Source organism: Budorcas taxicolor, chromosome 1 (assembly GCF_023091745.1).
Source record: "Budorcas taxicolor isolate Tak-1 chromosome 1, Takin1.1, whole genome shotgun sequence".
NCBI lineage: Eukaryota > Metazoa > Chordata > Mammalia > Artiodactyla > Bovidae > Budorcas > Budorcas taxicolor.
In genome coordinates this window covers 66,434,117-66,453,185 of record NC_068910.1, presented here as the reverse complement: position 1 = coordinate 66,453,185, position 19,069 = coordinate 66,434,117, and the positions used below count along the sequence as shown (strand labels likewise).

Below are 19,069 nucleotides of genomic sequence, written 5' to 3'. Positions count from 1 at the left end.
ATTTCAAGTTTTGAACAAGATGTGACATTACTAGAGGTTTTGGTTAATGCGTTCTTTCTTTCAACAGCTGTTTATTATGTGCCTCTATGTATCAGAAATGGGGCCAGATTTTGGAATTAAAAAGGTATATAGGGACTTTAAGTTTGGTGTTTTTTTTTTTTAATTGAGCTATAATTTGCTTAACATAATATTGGTCATTCAAAGTCAGCTAGTCTGGGTGCCTTAAACAGCAGAAATTTATTTCTCACAGTTCTGGAGGATAGAAAAGTCCATAATCAGGATGCCATCCAGTTCTGTTCCTGGTGGGGTGCTTTTCCTGACTTGCAGATGGCTGCACTCTCACCAGATCCTCACTTGGCCTTTTCTGGGCGTGTGCACATGAAAAGAGAAAGATGGCGCTCCCTTTTCTTATAAGGCCACTAATTCATAATGAAGGTCCCATAGTCATGACTTTATCTTAACCCAAGTTATAAAGGTCCCATCTCCAAATACCAGCCCACTGGGCGTTACTGCTCCCACATCTGAATTGATAGGGTAGAAAACACTCAGTCCAAAACAATGGCCGTAGCTAGTTACTCAACATTTTCCCTTTTCCCTAGTCCCTAGTAATCATCAGCCTGCTATCTGTGTCTTTTGATTTACCCCCTCTGAATATTTCATAGAAATAGTGTTATGCAGTTGGTGTTGTTTTATGTCTGGCTTCTTTCACTTAGCATAGCATTTGAGATTTTATCCACAGTGTTGTTCAGTTGCTCAGTTGTGTCCTACTCTTTGCAACCCCATGGACTGCAGCATGCCAGGCTTCCCTGTCTTTCACCATCTCCTGGAGTTTGCTCAAACTCATGCCCATTGAGTCAGTGATGCCATCCAACCGTCTCATCCTCTGTCATCCCCTTCTCCTCCTGCCTTCAATCTTTCCCAGCATCAGGGTCTTTTCCAATGAGTCAGCTCTTTGCATCAGGTTTCCAAAGTATCGGAGCTTCAGCTTCAGCATCAGTCCTTCCAATGAATATTCAGGATTGATTTCCTTTAGGATAGACTGGTTTGATAGCCTTGCAGTCCAAGGGACTTTCAAGAGTCTTCTCCAACACCACAGTTCAAAAGCATCAGTTCTTTGGTTTTCAGCTTTTTTTGTGGTCCAAGATCCCCTGGAGAAGGGAACGGCTACCCACTCCAGTATCCTGGCCTCCAGAATTCCATGGACTTTATAGTCTATGCGGTTGCAAAGAGCCAGGCATGACTGAATGGTTTCCACTTTCGTTTTTCTCACATCCGACTCTCACACGGACTCGATGGACATGAGTTTGAGCAAACTCCAGCAGATGGTGAAAGACAGGGAAGCCTGGCATGCTGCAGTCCATGGGGATGCAAAGAGTAGGACACAACTGAACAATATTGTGGATAAAATCTCAAAAATACCATGCTAAGTGAAAGAAGCCAGACATAAAGCAACACCAACTACTGGAGAAACATAGCTTTGACTATACAGACCTTTGCTGGTGAAGTGATGTCTCTGCTTTTTAATACACTGTCTAGGTGTGCATGTATCATTACTTCATTCCTTTCTCTGGCTGAGAGGACTTGCAGTTTTAAAGTGGCAGAGTGAAATGGATGTTGCCTCTTCTGAAACCACTAAAGGAGCAAAAAGAACAAGAAAACAAAACTTGCTTACCATCTCTGATCTCTCATTTAACTGCCATGTTTAAGGAAAGTGTCTTCAGTAGAGGCCAGGCAGGAACGTGGGAAGAAGCCAAAAGGATGCTCACAGCTACATATCTCAAGACAAAGTGTGAAGTGACAGTTCTTGAAATAGATTGAGAACAATGGGAATGGCGTGCTGCACAGGCTGGCAGTGAGAGCTTCCAGTGTCTGGGGTTGGCTCCCAGGAGAAGCATGTGAGGCATACACAAAACTGAGTTGACACTGCTGAAAACACAGAAGGGACATGGAGCATGGAACTTTTTTTTTTTTTTAGGTAAAATAAAATGGGTGCAAACAGTGTTAGCAAGGATCAGAGAAAAAAAATTGTTGACCTGAGGATAGTCTAAAACCTTGGTGTTCTTAAAAGAAGGAAACTGAATAATAGGTTGGAAAAACTAGTTTACTGAGTGTCCTCTGCATAGTGATTAGGGCACAACCTACTCTTCAGTGTGAAACCCAGGAGGAGGTGTATCATCTTACTTCTATTTTCAGAAACCATTCTGTTTGTTAAAATTGAAAACAGAATGGCCCAGTTTTATGCAAAGGAAAAAGAGGTAGAAAGGGAAGGACTTCCTGGTGGTCCTGGGCTCCCAACGCAGGGAGCTAGTGTTCAATCGCTGGTTGGGGAATTAAGATACCTCATGCCTGGTGGTCAAAGAAAAAGAGGTAGAAAGGGAGAAGTTTGTGGTATAGAGGAGAGAGAGGGTCAGTTGCTAAACCAAGGTCGTAGAAAAAAGAAAGGATAGAGTGACAGGGAAGGTATGGAGAATGAGTGATGAAGAAGAAGTTCTGTCAAAAGATTATTCCAGAAACCAAGTTTTGGGCGTTCTGAATGCTGTGGTGCAGTTCGTCTGCAGGGGAGGGTATGTAAACGAGACGCTAAGTGAAAGGGCCTGTACCTGGTGCTTATCCATGAGGGCAGAAGCAGGCGGGAAGCTTAGGGAGTTCGTATCTGCAGGTCCCTTACTCATTGACGATGTGCCGTGGAGTTTTTCCTTTGAAAATGTCTGTTGAACATCTTATGGCTTTTCATAATCGTCCTGTCTCTTGTCTGAAAGTAACCTTTGAAGATAAGAAGCGGGAGAACTTTGAACGGGGCAACCTGGAGCTGGAGAAGCGGAGACAAGCTCTCTTGGAGCAGCAGCGTAAAGAGCAGGAGCGCCTGGCCCAGCTGGAGCGGGCAGAGCAAGAGAGGAAGGAGCGGGAGCGCCAGGAGCAGGAGCGCAAAAGACAACTGGAGCTGGAAAAGCAGCTAGAGAAGCAGCGGGAGCTGGAGCGGCAGAGGGAGGAGGAGCGAAGGAAGGAAATCGAGAGGCGGGAGGTGAGCGGCGGGAAACAGTCCTGCCATTAACACGGGCGTTCTTCTAGAATTGTTTAAGTGTCAGTAGTATATTGGGGCCTCCCTGACGGCTCAGCAGGTAAAGAGAGATGGCAGGAGACACAGATCCAATCCCTGGTCTGGGGAACTGAGATTCCCACATGCCATGTGCTCAGTCGCTCAGTCGTGTCCAGCTCTCTGCGACCCCGTGGACTGCAGCCCCGCCAGGCTCCTCTGTCCGTGGGATTCTCCAGGCAAGAATACTGGAGTGGGTTGCTACGCACTCCTCCAGGGGACCTTCCAACCCAAAGATCCGAACCTAGGTCTCCCACATGGCAGGCAGATTCTTTATACCGTCTAAGTTTGAAGAAACAAAATTTTAAGAAAGCATAAAAATATGGCCTTCCCTGATGGCTCAGTGGTTAAGAATCTGCCTGCCAGTGCAGAAGATGCTGGTTTGATCCCTGGAATGGGAAAATCCCCTGGAGAAGGAAATGGCACCCAGTCCAATATTCTTGTCTGGAAAATCCCATGGACTGAAGAGCCTGGTGGGCCACACTCCTTGGTGTCACAAAGAGTCAAAGACAAATGAGTGCCTGAGCACAACACAGCAATAATGTATTAACCCAGTCTTGTTTCTTTCTTTTTACAATTCAGTAGTTTTAGTTATTCACAGAGTTGTGTGACCATCACCACTGATTCGTCACCCTGAAAAGAAATTCCTTAACCATTAAGGAGTTACTACTCCTCTTTCCCATTCGGCCTTGCCCTTAACAACCACTGATTTACTCTCTGTCTCTACACCTTTGCCTATTCTGGACATTTTGGATAAACGGAATCATAGAATATGTGGCTTTTTGTGTCTGGCTTTCACTTTCAAGGTTCATCCAGTATGTAGATTGAATAAACACTTACTCCTTTTTATAACCGAGTAATATTCCATTACCTGGATAGACAACATTTTATTTATCTACTCATCAACCTGATAGACATTTGGGGGTTTTTTTCCTACCTTTTGGGTATTTTGAATAATGTTGCTGTGAACATTCATATACAAGTTTTTGATAACTGAGTCTTATGACAAACTGTTGCTATCAATTATGTATTTTTTAGCCTTTTTTCTGCATTCATATACACATATAGAAATAGAAAGGTTCATATGGTGGAGAAGCTGAGGGTTTACTGAAATGGTTTTTTTAAACCACTGTATTGGTAACTCACTAAATAATTAAAGTATTTGGCATCTTTTTCTTTTTCCACTTTAGAAAACAAGTCTAGTAATCTTTACTGTGTTTTATGGAAGGCTTCCTAAATTTGGTGCCATACCTGGATATGGGCCAAGCCAATCTCTTGTCTGTCTTTCCAGTTTTAGTATGTTGTAACAGAAGCAATGCCATGATCCTCTTGTGTGGATGAAATGTATTTTAAAGATGAAGGATTTTTTTCTTTATAAAAAAATAATACTTTGGTTTCATCTCCTGATGATTGCTTTTGAAAACTTCTAGCTGTAAGCTGCCTTTTCATTCAGTCACTCACACACAGATAATAAGATTTTCCTTTCCAGAATGACAGCCAAAAGATAGACCACCTTTCCTTCTTCAATTTTTTTTTAAAGCATTTCAGAGTGTTTGTTCAGAACTATATAATTGACATTTATGATGTGCCAGGCATTGATTAAGTTCCTGGAGATGTTGTGGTGACTAGGTACCCACCTGTCCTCCAGGCCCTTACAGTGTAGCTGGAGCACAAATATGTAAGAAGCAGTTATGATACAATGAAGAGTGCCAGGTGCCCTGACATATCCTCTGCCTAGCAGCCATCAGAGTCAGGGTTGAAGAGAGCTGATGTTGCTGGAAAAATTACAGAACCTTCTGTGCTAACAAGGAAACAAATGATTAGGGATGTAGGAGTCATGGACTTTTAAAGTGAAAGTGAAGTCACTCAGTCGTGTCCGACTCTTCGAGACCCCATGGACTGCAGCCCACCAGGCTCCTCTGCCCATGGGGTTTTCCAGGCAAGAGTACTGGAGTGGGTTGCCATTTCCTTCTCCAATGCATGAAAGGGAAAAGTGAAAGTGAAGTCGCTCAGCTGTGTCCGACTCCTAGCGACCCCATGGACTGCAGCCTACCAGGCTCCTCTGCCCATGGGGTTTTCCAGGCAAGAGTACTGGAGTAGGTTGCCATTGCCTACTCCATGGACTTTTAAAGCTTGAGATAAATAATAATTTCTCCTATGACAGAAGAAATAATAATTACTCGTTTGATGGAAGAAAGTTTTTGTTTTGTTTTGTGTTTTTGTTCTGGGGTTTTTCCTACGTTAATTTGCCTTTTTTGAAATGATAATTTTGTTGTATTTATTTGGCTGTTCTAGGTCTTAGTTGTAGCGTGTGGGATCTTTAGTTGAAGCATGTGGTATCTAGTTCCTTGACCAGGGATTGAACCCAGGCATCCTGCTTTGGGATCTCGGAGTCCTAGCCACCAGGCAACTCCCATAAGTTTCCTTGTTTTCTTTTATGAGTCAGTAAATAAGGAAGAGCAGGTTTACTTACTACACGAAGCATCCTTAAAGGCCTAAGGAACTGAATGTCAGTGATCCAGTAGTCCTTTCTGTTCTCAACCCATGTGACTGTGATAGCTTTTCTGAATATTCTCTTTTTTCCCATTGAAGTAATAACATATTTGTATGAAATTTTGTGCTGTCTTATAATGAAAGTCACTTGTCATGTTTAATACCATTTCATCCCTAGAAGAAAAGACTTACTAGATGTAACGTTTATTAAGAGACATTGAAGAGTGTAAGAACTGAACAGTTAGTAAATTGTTTGTTTGTGTATGTCACAGGCTGCGAAGCGGGAGCTTGAAAGGCAAAGACAGCTTGAATGGGAACGGAATCGAAGACAAGAACTATTAAATCAAAGAAACAAAGAACAAGAAGACATAGTTGTACTGAAAGCAAAGAAAAAGACTTTGGAATTTGAATTAGAAGCTCTAGTGAGTAGTTTGATTGTGCTTTAGGAACCCACTTGCATTGAATTGTTAAATGCTAATGATTCTTATTATTTTTCACTTGTTAAAGAATGATAAAAAACATCAATTAGAAGGAAAACTTCAGGATATCAGATGTCGATTGACAACCCAAAGGCAAGAAATTGAGAGCACAAACAAATCTAGAGAGTTGAGAATTGCAGAAATCACCCACCTACAACAGCAACTACAGGTGAGAAAATATGTCCCTTAAAAGCCTTTTGGCTTCCATGCCTTTCTTTGATTCATTTCATTCACTTATTCACTCAGCAAGCAGCAAGCATCTAGCAGGCCAAGATGAAGCAGACAGGGAACTTGCCTGAACGTAGTTATTGCTGAGTTGCTAAGTCGTGTCCGACTCTGTGACCCCGTGGACTGCAGCACCCCAGGCTTCACTGTCCTTCACTATCTCCCGGAATTTGCTCAGACTCGTGTCCATTGAGTTGGTGATGCCATCCAATCAGCTCATCCTCTGAAAGTAGGCTGTCTGGTAATTCAGCACACTTGCTGGGACTGCTGCATGCCAACTCAGTGCAAGCACTGGTAAGCACTGAGGATCCAGCAGTGGATAGCAGAGATAGAAACCCTGCCCTCGTGGAGCTTACCTTCTGCTTGCAGGGTAGATAAGGACTCAGGAAGCAAGACAAGCATGCTCTCTATTAGAAGAGGGAAAGTTGCTCTGGAGAGCGAGTAGGGAAGAGAGTCTCCAGTAGAGAGGCCTGTGATTTTAAGTAATGTGGTCAGGTCAGGCAACTCTGTGAGTATGATGCTGGGGCAAAGACTTGAAAGAGGTGAATGGCTGAGCCAGATGGACATCTAGCAGAGCAAGTTCTAGGTAGGGCAGCAGTTGTGCAGAAGAACTAAGGCTACAAGCTGGTCTCTGGGATGCCAGTTACAGCAAGGAGACAGCTATGGTTGGAGCGGTTGGGGGCTGGATCGTGCAGGACCTGTAGTCTACTGCTGGGACTTTGGCTTTACCATGATAACCACAATAAAGAAGTACAATTAAGTATATCAGGGGGAGTTCCAGAGATACGTGTATAGAGAATAGTTGGAGACACAGTGGAGTACTCTAAGCAGTTCTGCTTTCATTTTATTACCTATTCAGCCTTCACCACCAAGTTGTTAAAATTTCATCTGGTTTGGTTTCAAGTGTTGAGTTAGAGGGCGTATCCAATTCATGTAGATACTATTCTGCATACCATCCTAAAAGGTGATCAGTTTTGGACACCGTGACTTTAATTTCAGCTTCTTTTTCTCAGCCTGACAGTTTTGAGATTTATCCATATTTTTGATTGAATCAGTCCTCTGTTCTTTTTCATCAGTTCAGTCAGTTCAGTCACTCAGTTGTGTCCAGCTCTTTTTGTGACCCCATGGACTGTGGCTTGCCAGGTCTCCCTGTCCATCACCAACTCCCAGAGCTTGCTCAGACTCATGTCCATCAAGTTGGTGACACCATCCAACCATCTCATGCTCTGTTGTTCCCTTCTCCTCCTTTACCAGTGAGTCAGCTCTTGGCATCAGGTGGCCAAAGTATTGACTCTTCAGCTTCAACATCAGTCCTTCCAGTGAATATTCAGGACTGATTTCCTTTAGGATTGACTGGTTTGATCTCCTTGCAGTCCAAGGGACCCTCAAGAGTCTTCTCCAACACCACAGTTCAAAAGCATCAATTCCTCAGCATTCAGCTTTCTTTATACTCCATCTGTCACATTCATACATGACTACTGGAAAAAGCAGAGCTTTGACTAGATGGAAAATTTGGCATTACTTTGTTGGCAAAGTAATGTCTCTCCTTTTTAATATGCTGTCTAGGTTGGTCATAGCTTTTCTTCCTCTTCATCACTGAGTAGTATTTCCTTGTTTATCCCATCACCTGCTGAGGGACATTTAGGTTTTTTCCGGATTTGGATGTTATGACTAAAGCTGCAATGAGTATTTACTTATATTTCTTTATGTGGAAATATATTTTATTTCTCTTGGTTAAAGTTTAGGAGGGGAATTACTGTCATATAAGTATGTGCTTAGCCATGTCAGAGTCTACCAAACTGTTTCTACAGTGGTTGTGTCATTTCACATTCTTACCAGCAGTGCACCAGCCCTTCAGCTGCCCCTCACTCTCGCCAACACTCCCTTTTGTCATTGTTTTTAGCGTCTCTGGTGGGTGGGCAACAATGTCTCATGTAACTTTAATCTGCATCTTCCTGAAGGCTGAATGCTGTTGGCTGTTGGTTCTTATGTGTATTAGCGTGCATCTTCTGTATGTGTTTTGTGAACAAATCTTTAACTCATCCTTTATTGGGTTGCTTATCTGATTATCACAGTTCTTTATATAGTCTTATAAGAAGTCCTTTGTCAGATAGGTGTTTTGCAAATATTTTCACCTAGTCTCTGGCTTGCCTTTTCATTTTTGTAATGGTGTTTCTTAAAGGGCAGATGTTTTAACTTTTAAAGTTCAATTTATTTTTTCTTTTACAGTTTTTTATGTTCTATCTGAGAAAGCTTTAACTATCCCAAGGTTGCAGATGTTTTCCCTTATGTTTTCTTACAGAAATTTTACACTTTTATCTAATATATTTAGTTCTGTGATCCAGTTTTGATTGATTTTTATGTTAAGTGCAAGGTAAGGTAGTGAGAGTCACTTTTTTCCATACTCACACCCAGTTTATTCTATCAATGTTTATTAAAAACCTTAGTAGCTTGTTGATAATCAGCTGACCACATTTGTAAAAATCTTTCCTAGACTCATCCTTTTACCAGTATTTCCCTCTGTTGACCTGGAACTATGGAGATTTTAAAGTGTTTTTTCCTCCTTTATTTTATTAATATGGTACTTTACATTGATTTAAATTTGAATGTTAAACCAACTTTCCATTCTTGGGGTAAACTGCCCTTCAGTTCAGTTCAGTTCAGTTCAGTCCAGTCACTCAGTCGTGTCCGACTCTTTGCGACCCTATGGACTGCAGCACACCAGGTCTCCCTGTCCATCTCCAATTCCCAGAGTTACTCAAATTCATGTCCATTGAGTTGGTGATGCCATCTGACCATCTCATCCTCTGTCATCCCCTTCTCCCGCCTTCAGTCTTTCCCAGCATCAGGGTCTTTTCCAATGAGTCAGTTCTTCACATCAGATGGCCAAAGTATTGGAGTTTCAGCTTCAGCATCAGTCCTTCCAATGAACACTCAGGACTGATTTCCTTTAGGATTAACTGGTTATGTCTCCTTGCAGTCCAAGGGACTCTCAAGAGTCTTTTCCAACACCACAGTTCAAAAGCATCAATTCTTCTGCGCTCAGCTTTCTTTATAGTCCAACTCTCACATCCATACATGACTACTGGAAAAACCATAGCCTTGACTAGACAGACCTTTGTTGACAAAGTAATGGCTCTGTTTTTCAATATACTTCTAGGTTGGTCATAACTTTTCTTCCAAGGAGTACATGTCTTTTAAATTCATGGCTGCAGTCACCATCTGCAGTGATTTTGGAGAACAGAAAAATAAAGTTTCCCCCTCAGTTAGTCTCTCCCATCAGGAAGCTTCCATAAGCCTCTTATCCTTCTCCATCAGAGGGCAGACAGACTGAAAACCACAATCACAGAAAACTAACCAATCTAATCACATGGACTACAGCCTATCTAACTCAGTGAAACTGCCCTTAGTCATAGTGTATTATTGTTTTAAAAAATTATTGTTTAGATCAACTTATTATTATTATGAGTCTTTTTATTTAAATTCATGGGGGATATTAGTTTCATTTCTCATAATATCCTCATCTAGCTTTGGTATCAGGGTAATAAGGAAGTAAATAAGGTATATTCTTTTTTATTTTCTAAGAATTATATGAAATGGTAGTCCTCTCTGGATATCCATGGGGTCCTGGTTCCAAGCTAACTGAGGATACCAAAATCCATGGATGCTCAAGTTCTTTATGTAAAATGGATAGTATGATAGTCCCTTTGTGTCTGCATATTTGGATTGAAATTTGAATCCTAGACTTGCTGAGCCCAGATGAACTGGATGTTAGATTGTCTGTGGTGGTAGCTATTGTTTATTGAAGGCCTGGCATGTGAACACTGTCATGTGAATATTAAATAGAATTCCACAATACCCTAGTAAGGGCAGTATCATTACTCTCATAAGTGGGAAAGTGAAGATTCTAGAAGGGAATATTCTGTTTTGGAATCAGTTTCTAGCTGGGCAACAAGAATCCAAATTACCCAGTTTATGTTACTTCAAAGCTTTCCTTCTTAACTTGACACCACCCTGTCTCCCTAGCTAGCCCTTTCAGCTTCTCTCTTAAAATCCTGTAGGAAAGTGTTAGTTGCTCAGTTACATCCGACTCTTGGTGACCCCATGGACTGGAGCCCACTGCGCTCCTCTGTCCATGGGATTCTCTGGGCAAGAATAACAGAGTGGGTAGCCATTCCCTTCTCCAGGCGATCTTCCTGACCCAGGATTGGACCCGAGTCTCCTGCACTGCAAGCAGATTCTTTACCATCTGACCAGGGAAGATTAAAACCCTATATATTTCTTAAAAACTTTCTCTCGCCACCTTTCATAGTTATCAGACTCCAGTCTCAGTGCAATTGGTCCACCTGTGCAGATTCAACCAACCCTAGGATTCAGAGTGCCAATCATACTTAGCTATTTTATGTAAGGGACTTGAATGTCCTTGGGGTTTTTTTATTGTGGAGATCCTGTAACCAGTACTTCATGGATACCGAGGGGTTACTGTTTCTTGCTTAAATTTTTGGTGGCATTCACTAGTGAAGCCTTATGGACCTGGACATTTCATTTTGGTAGGACTTATAATTGCAAAATTTGTTTGGTAGATACAGGGCTATTGCAGTTTTCTATTTGTGCTGTATTCTCTTTTGATAATTTGTATCTTCAGTGAATGTGTCTGTTTCATCGAAGTTAACAAATTTATTTGTATAAAATTGTTTACTATATTCTCTTATTATTCTTTGCAAGTCTGTAGCGTCTGTAGTGATGTTACATCCTGATGTTGAGAATTTGTGTCATTTACCTCCAATTCCAACTCTTTCTCTCCTTCTCTTTGTTCTCTCCCTTCTCTTCCACCTCCCTCTTTTCTCCAACAGTCTAGCTGGGAACTAATTGGCTTTATTGATTTTTTTTTGAATAAATGTTTTATTTTATTGTTTTTTTTTTTCTCTATGGTATCTCTGTTTTCTATTTCATTTACTTAGGCTCCTTATTATTTCCTTTCATTTACTTATTTTGGATTTAATTTGCTTCTATCTAGCCTATTAAGAAGAAGCTTAGATTATTGAATTTGGACCTTTCTTGATTTCTGATAATGTATAAACATGTTAAGTTGTAAATTTCCTTCCAAGCATCATCATAGCCATATTACACAAATTTTAACATGTTGTATTTTTATATTCATTCCATTCAGAACCTGTTTTTTATTTCCTTTGTCATTTCTTTGAAGGGTTATTTAGAATTATGCAGTTTAGTTTCCAAATACTTGGATTCCTTTTTTTTGAGCTGTCTAATTGATTTCTGGTTTATCTATGGTATGATCTGTGAGCACAGTCTGTGTGATTTTAATCCTTTTAAGTTTATTGAGACTTATGTTATGGTTCAGCATGCGATCTGTCTTAGTGAATGTTCCATATACTCTGTTGAAGCTGAGTAGGGTGTCCCCCAAATGTAAGTTGATCAAGTTGGTTCTTAGTGTTGTTCATATCTTCAGTGTCCTTCCTGATTATCACGGAAATCCTAATCAATTTGAGATTTGAAATATTAGGATATGACATATAATGTAAATAGTATCAGAAGTTCACTGCTAGAAATTATTTGAAAATATTTTAAAATGCATGCACAAGTACAATCTTTTCTATGTTAACTCTCTGTGTCTTTCACTAACTATTTATGAGAAGTCTGCCCTTAGAAAATTTAGGACTGAAAACCATAGGATTATTTATTATCTCACTGAATGCTGTGTATCCATATATATGTTTACGATTGAGGCTTAGTGTGTTTAGTTATTGAAAATAAAATACAAATCAAGGTTCCTGAAAAAGCAGTGAAGTTAAAAATAATGCATGGTTTGAAGAAAGTCAGGTACATAGTAGGCAATGATATATCGGTTTTCTTTCTTTATAAGTATTAGCAGATTCTTGCTATGCAAATGAGTCAAGTACCCCTTCATACTGATTTGACCTATTTTAGAAAGTTAGATTGTACATTTAGAAGTAATGTTGGGATTCCCCAGTGGTCCACTGGTTAAGATTTCATGTCTCAGTGATTTTGAGCCAGGCTTCATCTTCATACTTCTTTGTTTGCCCTGGTTCAGGAAAGAAAATTTGGGATTGGTTAGAGATGTGGCCTTGGTTTAGTGAGGCTAATAAGAGGAGGAGCCCAGTTGACTATGCTTTTTTGGGAAAATGTTCAGATTTGTGTATTCTGTTTTGTCTAAATTTGGTGGGATTGGGGAGAGTACTTTTGTTTGTGTGAATTATTCATGTGAGAACATGCTTCCAAATGTTCTCCACTGAGCTGTATCACCCTACAGTTGGAATGTATAGTACACAAAGATTTCTTACATACAAGCCAGTCGGTATCTAAAGGTGGCTGTTCCAGAAAGGACTGGCCTCAGGTGAAAATTTTTCATGAAGACGTTTTTACTTTTTCAAATGAAAAGTTAATACATAGAGATTTATTTTTCTTAAGTCAGAGTAAAAATGAAAGTCAAATGCACACGTGCCTGTATGCTAAGTCACTTCAGTCATATCTGACTCTTCGTGACCTCATGGACTGTTGCCCTCCAGACTCCTCTGTCCATGGGATTCTCCAGGCAAGAATACTTGAGTAGCTGCCATACCCTCCTCCAGGGGATCTTCCCAACCTAGGGATCGAACCTGGGTTTGCATTGCAGGAAAATTCTTTACCACTGAGCCACTGAGGAAGCCCCAAAAGTCAAATATTCCTTAATAAAGGCTACAAAAGCTGTCTTTTTTTCCCTAATATATGTAGAAACTACATTGAATAATATAAGCTGAACTTAGGTAAATACAGTTGATTCTCAAGTCACACATGAAAATGCCTCACAGTCCTGTACCGTGTGGTTTAGCTTTTATCTATGTTGGTTAAAAAATATTCGATCCAAGATTTCTGTGCAGCTGTTTAAAACTGTGGCTTTATCCTCAGTGGTGGAACCACATATGGTAACTAAGATTCTAATTATTAAAGTGCTGGTTTGAATTCTGTTTCCAGCTTCAGGTATATGGTCACCCTCAGTTCAACCCTATTAAGTTCATGACAGAACAGTTCCTGTTTAAACTACTGAGTCAGTTTACAAATATCAGGGTCTCTGCATTTGTATTTGATCCTAGTGCAATTTGGGAGATCATTCCTTTCCATTTTTTCTGCTGAGTTGTACTTGTGGTTCACTTTTAAAAGCTTGTAAATAAGCAGTAAGTCAATAAAAATGTAAGAAATATCAAGGGAGCTATAACTGTCTTATTTAAACTTTATTTCAGTGAAAAGCATGTGGGAAACAATTAATTTCTTGGCAAGAAAACAACAACAACCCTGACTAGTGATTAAATGCAGTTTTGCTGTAGACTATTTGGGATGAGGTTAGGAGAATCTTTGAGCGAGCAGAAAATTTACCTCAGCCTGCCAGGACTTTGGATCTAAACATGGTAGTTTTCTCCACCATTCATTGCTGTGTTCTCTTTCTCTCATAGGAGTCCCAGCAAATGCTTGGAAGACTTATTCCAGAAAAACAGATACTCAATGACCAATTGAAACAGGTTCAGCAAAACAGTTTGCACAGTAGGTGTTTTCTTTTTAAAGTTGACATTTTCCTTCCTCACAGGCAAGAAATGAGAACCTGAAAAGCCACTTTTCCTCACTGCTAGTTTGTTTTTCTTATCTTGCCATGTTTTTCTAAAACAGGGGATTCACTTCTCACACTCAAAAGAGCCTTAGAAGCGAAAGAACTGGCTCGGCAGCAGCTACGAGACCAACTGGATGAAGTGGAGAAAGAAACTAGGTCAAAATTGCAGGAGATTGATATTTTCAACAATCAACTGAAGGTACCTATTCTGTGTGTACCTACATGTATGTCTTACTTTGTTAATCTTTCTAAGTGACCAAGATGGTTAGTTGATATTTGAGCTCCAGGCAGGAAAATGTATTCTGCTGGTTTGTCAGCCTTCATAAGAAGCCCCTCACATTTATAGATGAACATTAAACAATCTAAGTTGAATTTTTGTCCTTTAAAAAATAAAAATGAATCTGGTGTCTTTAAATAAAGGGCTGAGTAAATGGTTCCAACTTAACATCCGTCTTTCACATGAATACATTTTTTGCACATCTTCATCCTTGTGTCTGTTGAGAACTCCATCAAGTTGAATTGCCAAAAGCTGGGCTCCCAAAGCTGCATCTTTCTTATGTTCTTTGAAGAAGATTGAAAAGGAACTGTTTTCTCTTTGAAAGCTAAGAATATTTTTTGCCAATTCTTACCTTCAGGATTGTCCTTGAATATAGATAGATCTTTGTTTTTGTGACCTCACACTTTAAAATATTATGATTTAGTGGAGTAATTACCTTTGTCTCTGGTGGAAGTGGTGCATGAATTTGTTATATTTTCTCAGTGTAACTCAGGAAAATGCCAAAGCTCCCAGGGAAGATACAGGTGGTGAAATCACAGTCTTTTTCTGATTTGATGCTTTTGTTTAACGTGACAGCTTTATCATCTTAAAAATGATTATTATCCTGTAGTAAAATATCTTGAAATGCAAGCAGCTAATTTCCTATTAACAGCAATCACATGCTTTAGGTTTAAGTAGATATTGAAGTTTTCAATCAGTTATGTTCTTTTAAAAAGTTGGATTTTACACATTTTTTTTTTTCCCTGAAGTATTTTCTGTTTCCAACCTAAAATCCTTTATACTTGCTTCTGGCCAGTTTAGCTTCTGATACTTAGGAAAAGTTTAAATACTTTTCTTCATTATTCTGTTCTTCATTATTAGAAATCCAAAAACAAATTTGAAAGTATATTTGAGATTTTTAGTTGACTTTAGAATTTTGATTCTAGGCCAGCTTGTCTAGACATCTGAGTTTGAGGTATTTGTATTGTGTTTTCAGGGTAATAAGTAATGAGGTTTTGGGTAATAAGTAATGAGGTTTTCACAGTTATACAATTCCAGAAAGATGATCTTAGGGGAGTTATTATTTGAGCCAACTTACCTTTGTGAGTTTTTTAAAAATATTGCTTTCATGCTTACACTGAATACATGTTTGTGTATGTATGTATGTGCACTCTATATATTTTCTGTATGTGTACATATATGATTTATGTCATGTAAGTATTGGAATTACAGCTGTCAGTTATCCTTCTCTAGAATAAATAGAAACACTGACATTACCTCTCATTATTACTTGTCACTATTTCAAGCAAAAAGAATATGGCACTATGGCACCCTTGTAGTCCTTTTTAAGAGTCTCTTGGAATATAAACTTAAGTATTCAGGTGTCTTCTGACCCAGGAGGTACTCCAGATTTATGCCTTACTCTTAAGTTTGGCCCAAAGCAAGGTTCACATGTCAGAAGATGGGCTCTGGTCAGTGGTTTTGATAATGCCTAGATAACTTACAGATTATTTTTGCTGTTGTACTGTTGTCATTGCTAAAGAGAACACCAGAACACCCTGCTAATGTGGTGTGAGTCACTCTCACTGTTTAGTTGACTAATGCTGACTTCAGTAGTAAGAGAGTTTTTAGACCTTTATTCTACTGGCCCTTTTTCCAAATATGTGTGTTTATCGCTCAGTTGTGATTGACTCTTTGTGACCCTATGGACTGTAGCCCACCAGGCTTCTCTATCCATGGACTTCTCCAAGCAAGAATACTGCAGTGAGTCACCATTTCCTTCTCCAAGGGATCTTTCCAATCCAGGGATCGAACCTGGGTCTCCTGCTTTGCAGGCAGATTCTTACCAGTTAAGCCACCAGGGAAACCCAAATATGCTTGTTTTTAAATATTTCTTTCTGTTGTAACTTTTCTTTTAGTTTTCCATTATTACTTTAAATTTAAGTCAGTGTGGAGAGTAAAAAAAAACATCACAAGCCAGTATGTAGCTTACATTGTTTTATTATTTAAAACAAAAGTTTGGAGGACTTAGTGACCATATTATGTTTCTGGCAGTTGTTATTTCTAGTATTCCTCTCCAGCCTGGTAAGATCAAAACAGAAACAGGTACACTGAAGATCAAAAGATTTATAATTTGAGGGGAACAATTCTTGAGGCTGTAGCCCTTTCCCTGGCAAAGAAATAGAGCCACTCTTTCCTTCTTTTGCAAAACAAAAAAAAAAATGTATAATTTGATTGAGACAGCTCAGAGGCAGATTTAAGATTTTAGCCTCTTGAGTATCTCCTGTCTGTTTTCTTTGTTATAATCACATTGGCGAATGTGAAGCTTTTTTCTTTTTCTTTTTACTTTAGAGCTTATTCACTTTGTTGTTGGTGTTTAGTCGCAAAAGTATATGACTCTTTTGTGATCCCATGCACTGTCATTGCTAGGCTGCTTTGTCCATGGGATTTCCTAGGCAAGAATATTGGAGTGGGTTGCTGTTTTCTCCAGGGGAATTTCCCAACTCAGGGATCAGATCTGTGTCTCTTGCACTGGCAGGCAAATTCGTTACCACGAGCAGTTATAATACCAGACCACCTGACCTGCCTCTTGAGAAACCTATATGCAGGTCAGGAAGCAACAGTTAGAACTGGACATGGAACAACAGACTGGTTCCAAATAGGAAATGGTGTACGTCAAGGCTGTATGTTGTTACCCTGCTTATTTAACTTATATGCAGAGTACATCATGAGAAATGCTGGGCTGGAAGAAGCACAAGCTGGAATCAAGATTGCCGGGATAAATGTCAATAACCTCAGATATGCAGATGACACCACCCTTATGGCAGAAAGTGAAGAGGAACTAAAAAGTCTCTTGATGAAAGTGAAAGAGGAGAGTGAAAAAGTTGGTTCAGAAAACAAAGATCATGGCATCTGGTCCCGTCACTTCATGGGAAATAGATGGGGAAACAGTGGAAACAGGGTCAGACTTTATTTTGGGGGGCTCCAAAATCACTGCAGATGGTGATTGCAGCCATGAAATTAAAAGACGCTTACTCTTGGACAAAAAGTTATGACCAACCTAGATACCATATTGAAAAGCAGAGATATTACTCTGCCAACAAAGGTCCGTCTAGTCAAGGCTATGGTTTTTCCAGTCGTCATGTATGGATGTGAAAGTTGGACTGTGAAGAAAGCTGAGCGCAGAAGAATTGATGCTTTTGAACTGTGGTGTTGGAGAAGACTCTTGAGAGTCCTTTGGACTGCAAGGAGATCCAACCAGTCCATTCTAAAGGAGATCAGCCCTGGGATTTCTTTGGAAGGAATGATGCTAAAGCTGAAACTCCAGTACTTTGGCCACCTCATCCAAAGAGTTGACTCACTGGAAAAGACTCTGATGCTGGGAGGGATTGGGGGCAAGAGGAAAAGGGGACGACAGAGGATGAGATGGCTGGGTGGCATCACCAACTCAATGGTCGTGAGTTTGAGTGAACTCCAGGAGATGATGATGGACAGGGAGGCCTGGTGTGCTGCGTTTCATGGGGTTGCAGAGTCAGACACGACTGAGCAAGTGACCTGAACTGAACTCAACTGAGCAGTTATAATTTCTCCTAAGATGAGATGAATGAGGTGAGCCAGCATTCGGACTCTTTGGGATTTCTTCTGTGTGTCCCTTGGTACAGTAGTGCCTCCGCAGCATCCTCGATAACATTGGCAAAAATTACCTCTACCTTACTGAAACATTTCAACTGTCCAGTAATGCCACACATCATGTTTGATGGTATGAATTTGGTTCATCCTAAACCTTCCTCTCCCCAGAGGAAACCAGCCTAGAGAGTAGAGAAAAGAAATTAGGGCTTAGTTTTGTTTTATATTCCTATAAACTGTTCATCTAGAGAAGGAAAGTTTAGTTCACCCATTATCAACTAGTATGGTGACACTGGAGAAATACCTATAGAGCGTAGACTTTTAAAAGTAGTTCATCAAAGGGGACTTCCCTGGTCATCCAGTGGTTAAGACTGAGATTCCAATGCAGGGGACTTGGGTTAGATCCATGGTCCGGGAACAAGGATGCCATGTGGTGTGGGGCATGGCCAAAAAAAGAAATCGTTGATCAGAACATTAAAACCTGTATTCAATTTCTAGCCCCATAAAGGAGTTGTTCCATCTAGCAAAACCCAACTCTCATAGTTTCTTTGGTACAAAGTTACTTGCAATAAGCCGTTCACTTCTTTTGACACACACTCACGGTCATGTCCAGTTCCTTGGCGATAAGAGCATGCAGGGAACAATAACATAGAGGTAAAGAATCTGCCTGCCAATGCAGAAGGTGCAGTTTCAGTCGGTGGGTCGGGACGAAATCCCCTGGAGAAGCAAGTGGCAACCCACTCCAGTACTCTTGCCTGGAAAATGCATGGACAGAGAAGCCTGGTGGGTTACAGTCCATGGGGTCGCAGAGAGTGACTGAGCACAGCACATACCTTGGTTTAGCTCAGATTCTCAAGCATGAGACTGTGTTCAGGAAGTGTAATTGTATTTAGTTTCTTGAATGAGAAAGGGTTTAAAGGGTAGGTATGCTGTTGCCTTTTTCTTTCTTTATAATAGGCAGACTGGTTTAGTCCTGTCTGCCAGCTGTCTAGTTCAGGTTCATCCTTTTGAGAATTGCTCTTTTTTTTCTTCAGTTAAGCAAGAATTACATTTATGCCTCCTTACTCAGTTTCTGATAACCAATGATGGAAGTGCTCAAGTCATTAATTAAAGAGAAAATCAATTACTTTTACAGTTAGATTAACAGATATTTATTTCAGATTGGTAGCAATTTACTAAAAATATAAACCATGCTTACAGTTCTGGTCAAGAACTGGTCAGAGCTATGGATCATATGGCCTCTAGAATCTTGGACCTTTCCATTTCTATTTTAC

At 40.1% G+C, this 19,069-nt stretch overlaps 1 protein-coding gene across 1 annotated transcript in view; it reads left to right on the top strand.

The window, feature by feature from the left end:
- ITSN1 (intersectin 1) overlaps window positions 1-19,069 on the top strand; it is a 241,535-nt gene that overhangs the window by 114,753 nt on the left and 107,713 nt on the right. The window contains exons 12-16 of the mRNA XM_052646278.1: window positions 2,760-3,022; window positions 5,860-6,009; window positions 6,095-6,235; window positions 13,761-13,848; window positions 13,972-14,111. Coding sequence (XP_052502238.1) covers window positions 2,760-3,022; window positions 5,860-6,009; window positions 6,095-6,235; window positions 13,761-13,848; window positions 13,972-14,111 — 782 coding nt within the window. The remainder of the gene's footprint in view (window positions 1-2,759; window positions 3,023-5,859; window positions 6,010-6,094; window positions 6,236-13,760; window positions 13,849-13,971; window positions 14,112-19,069) is intronic.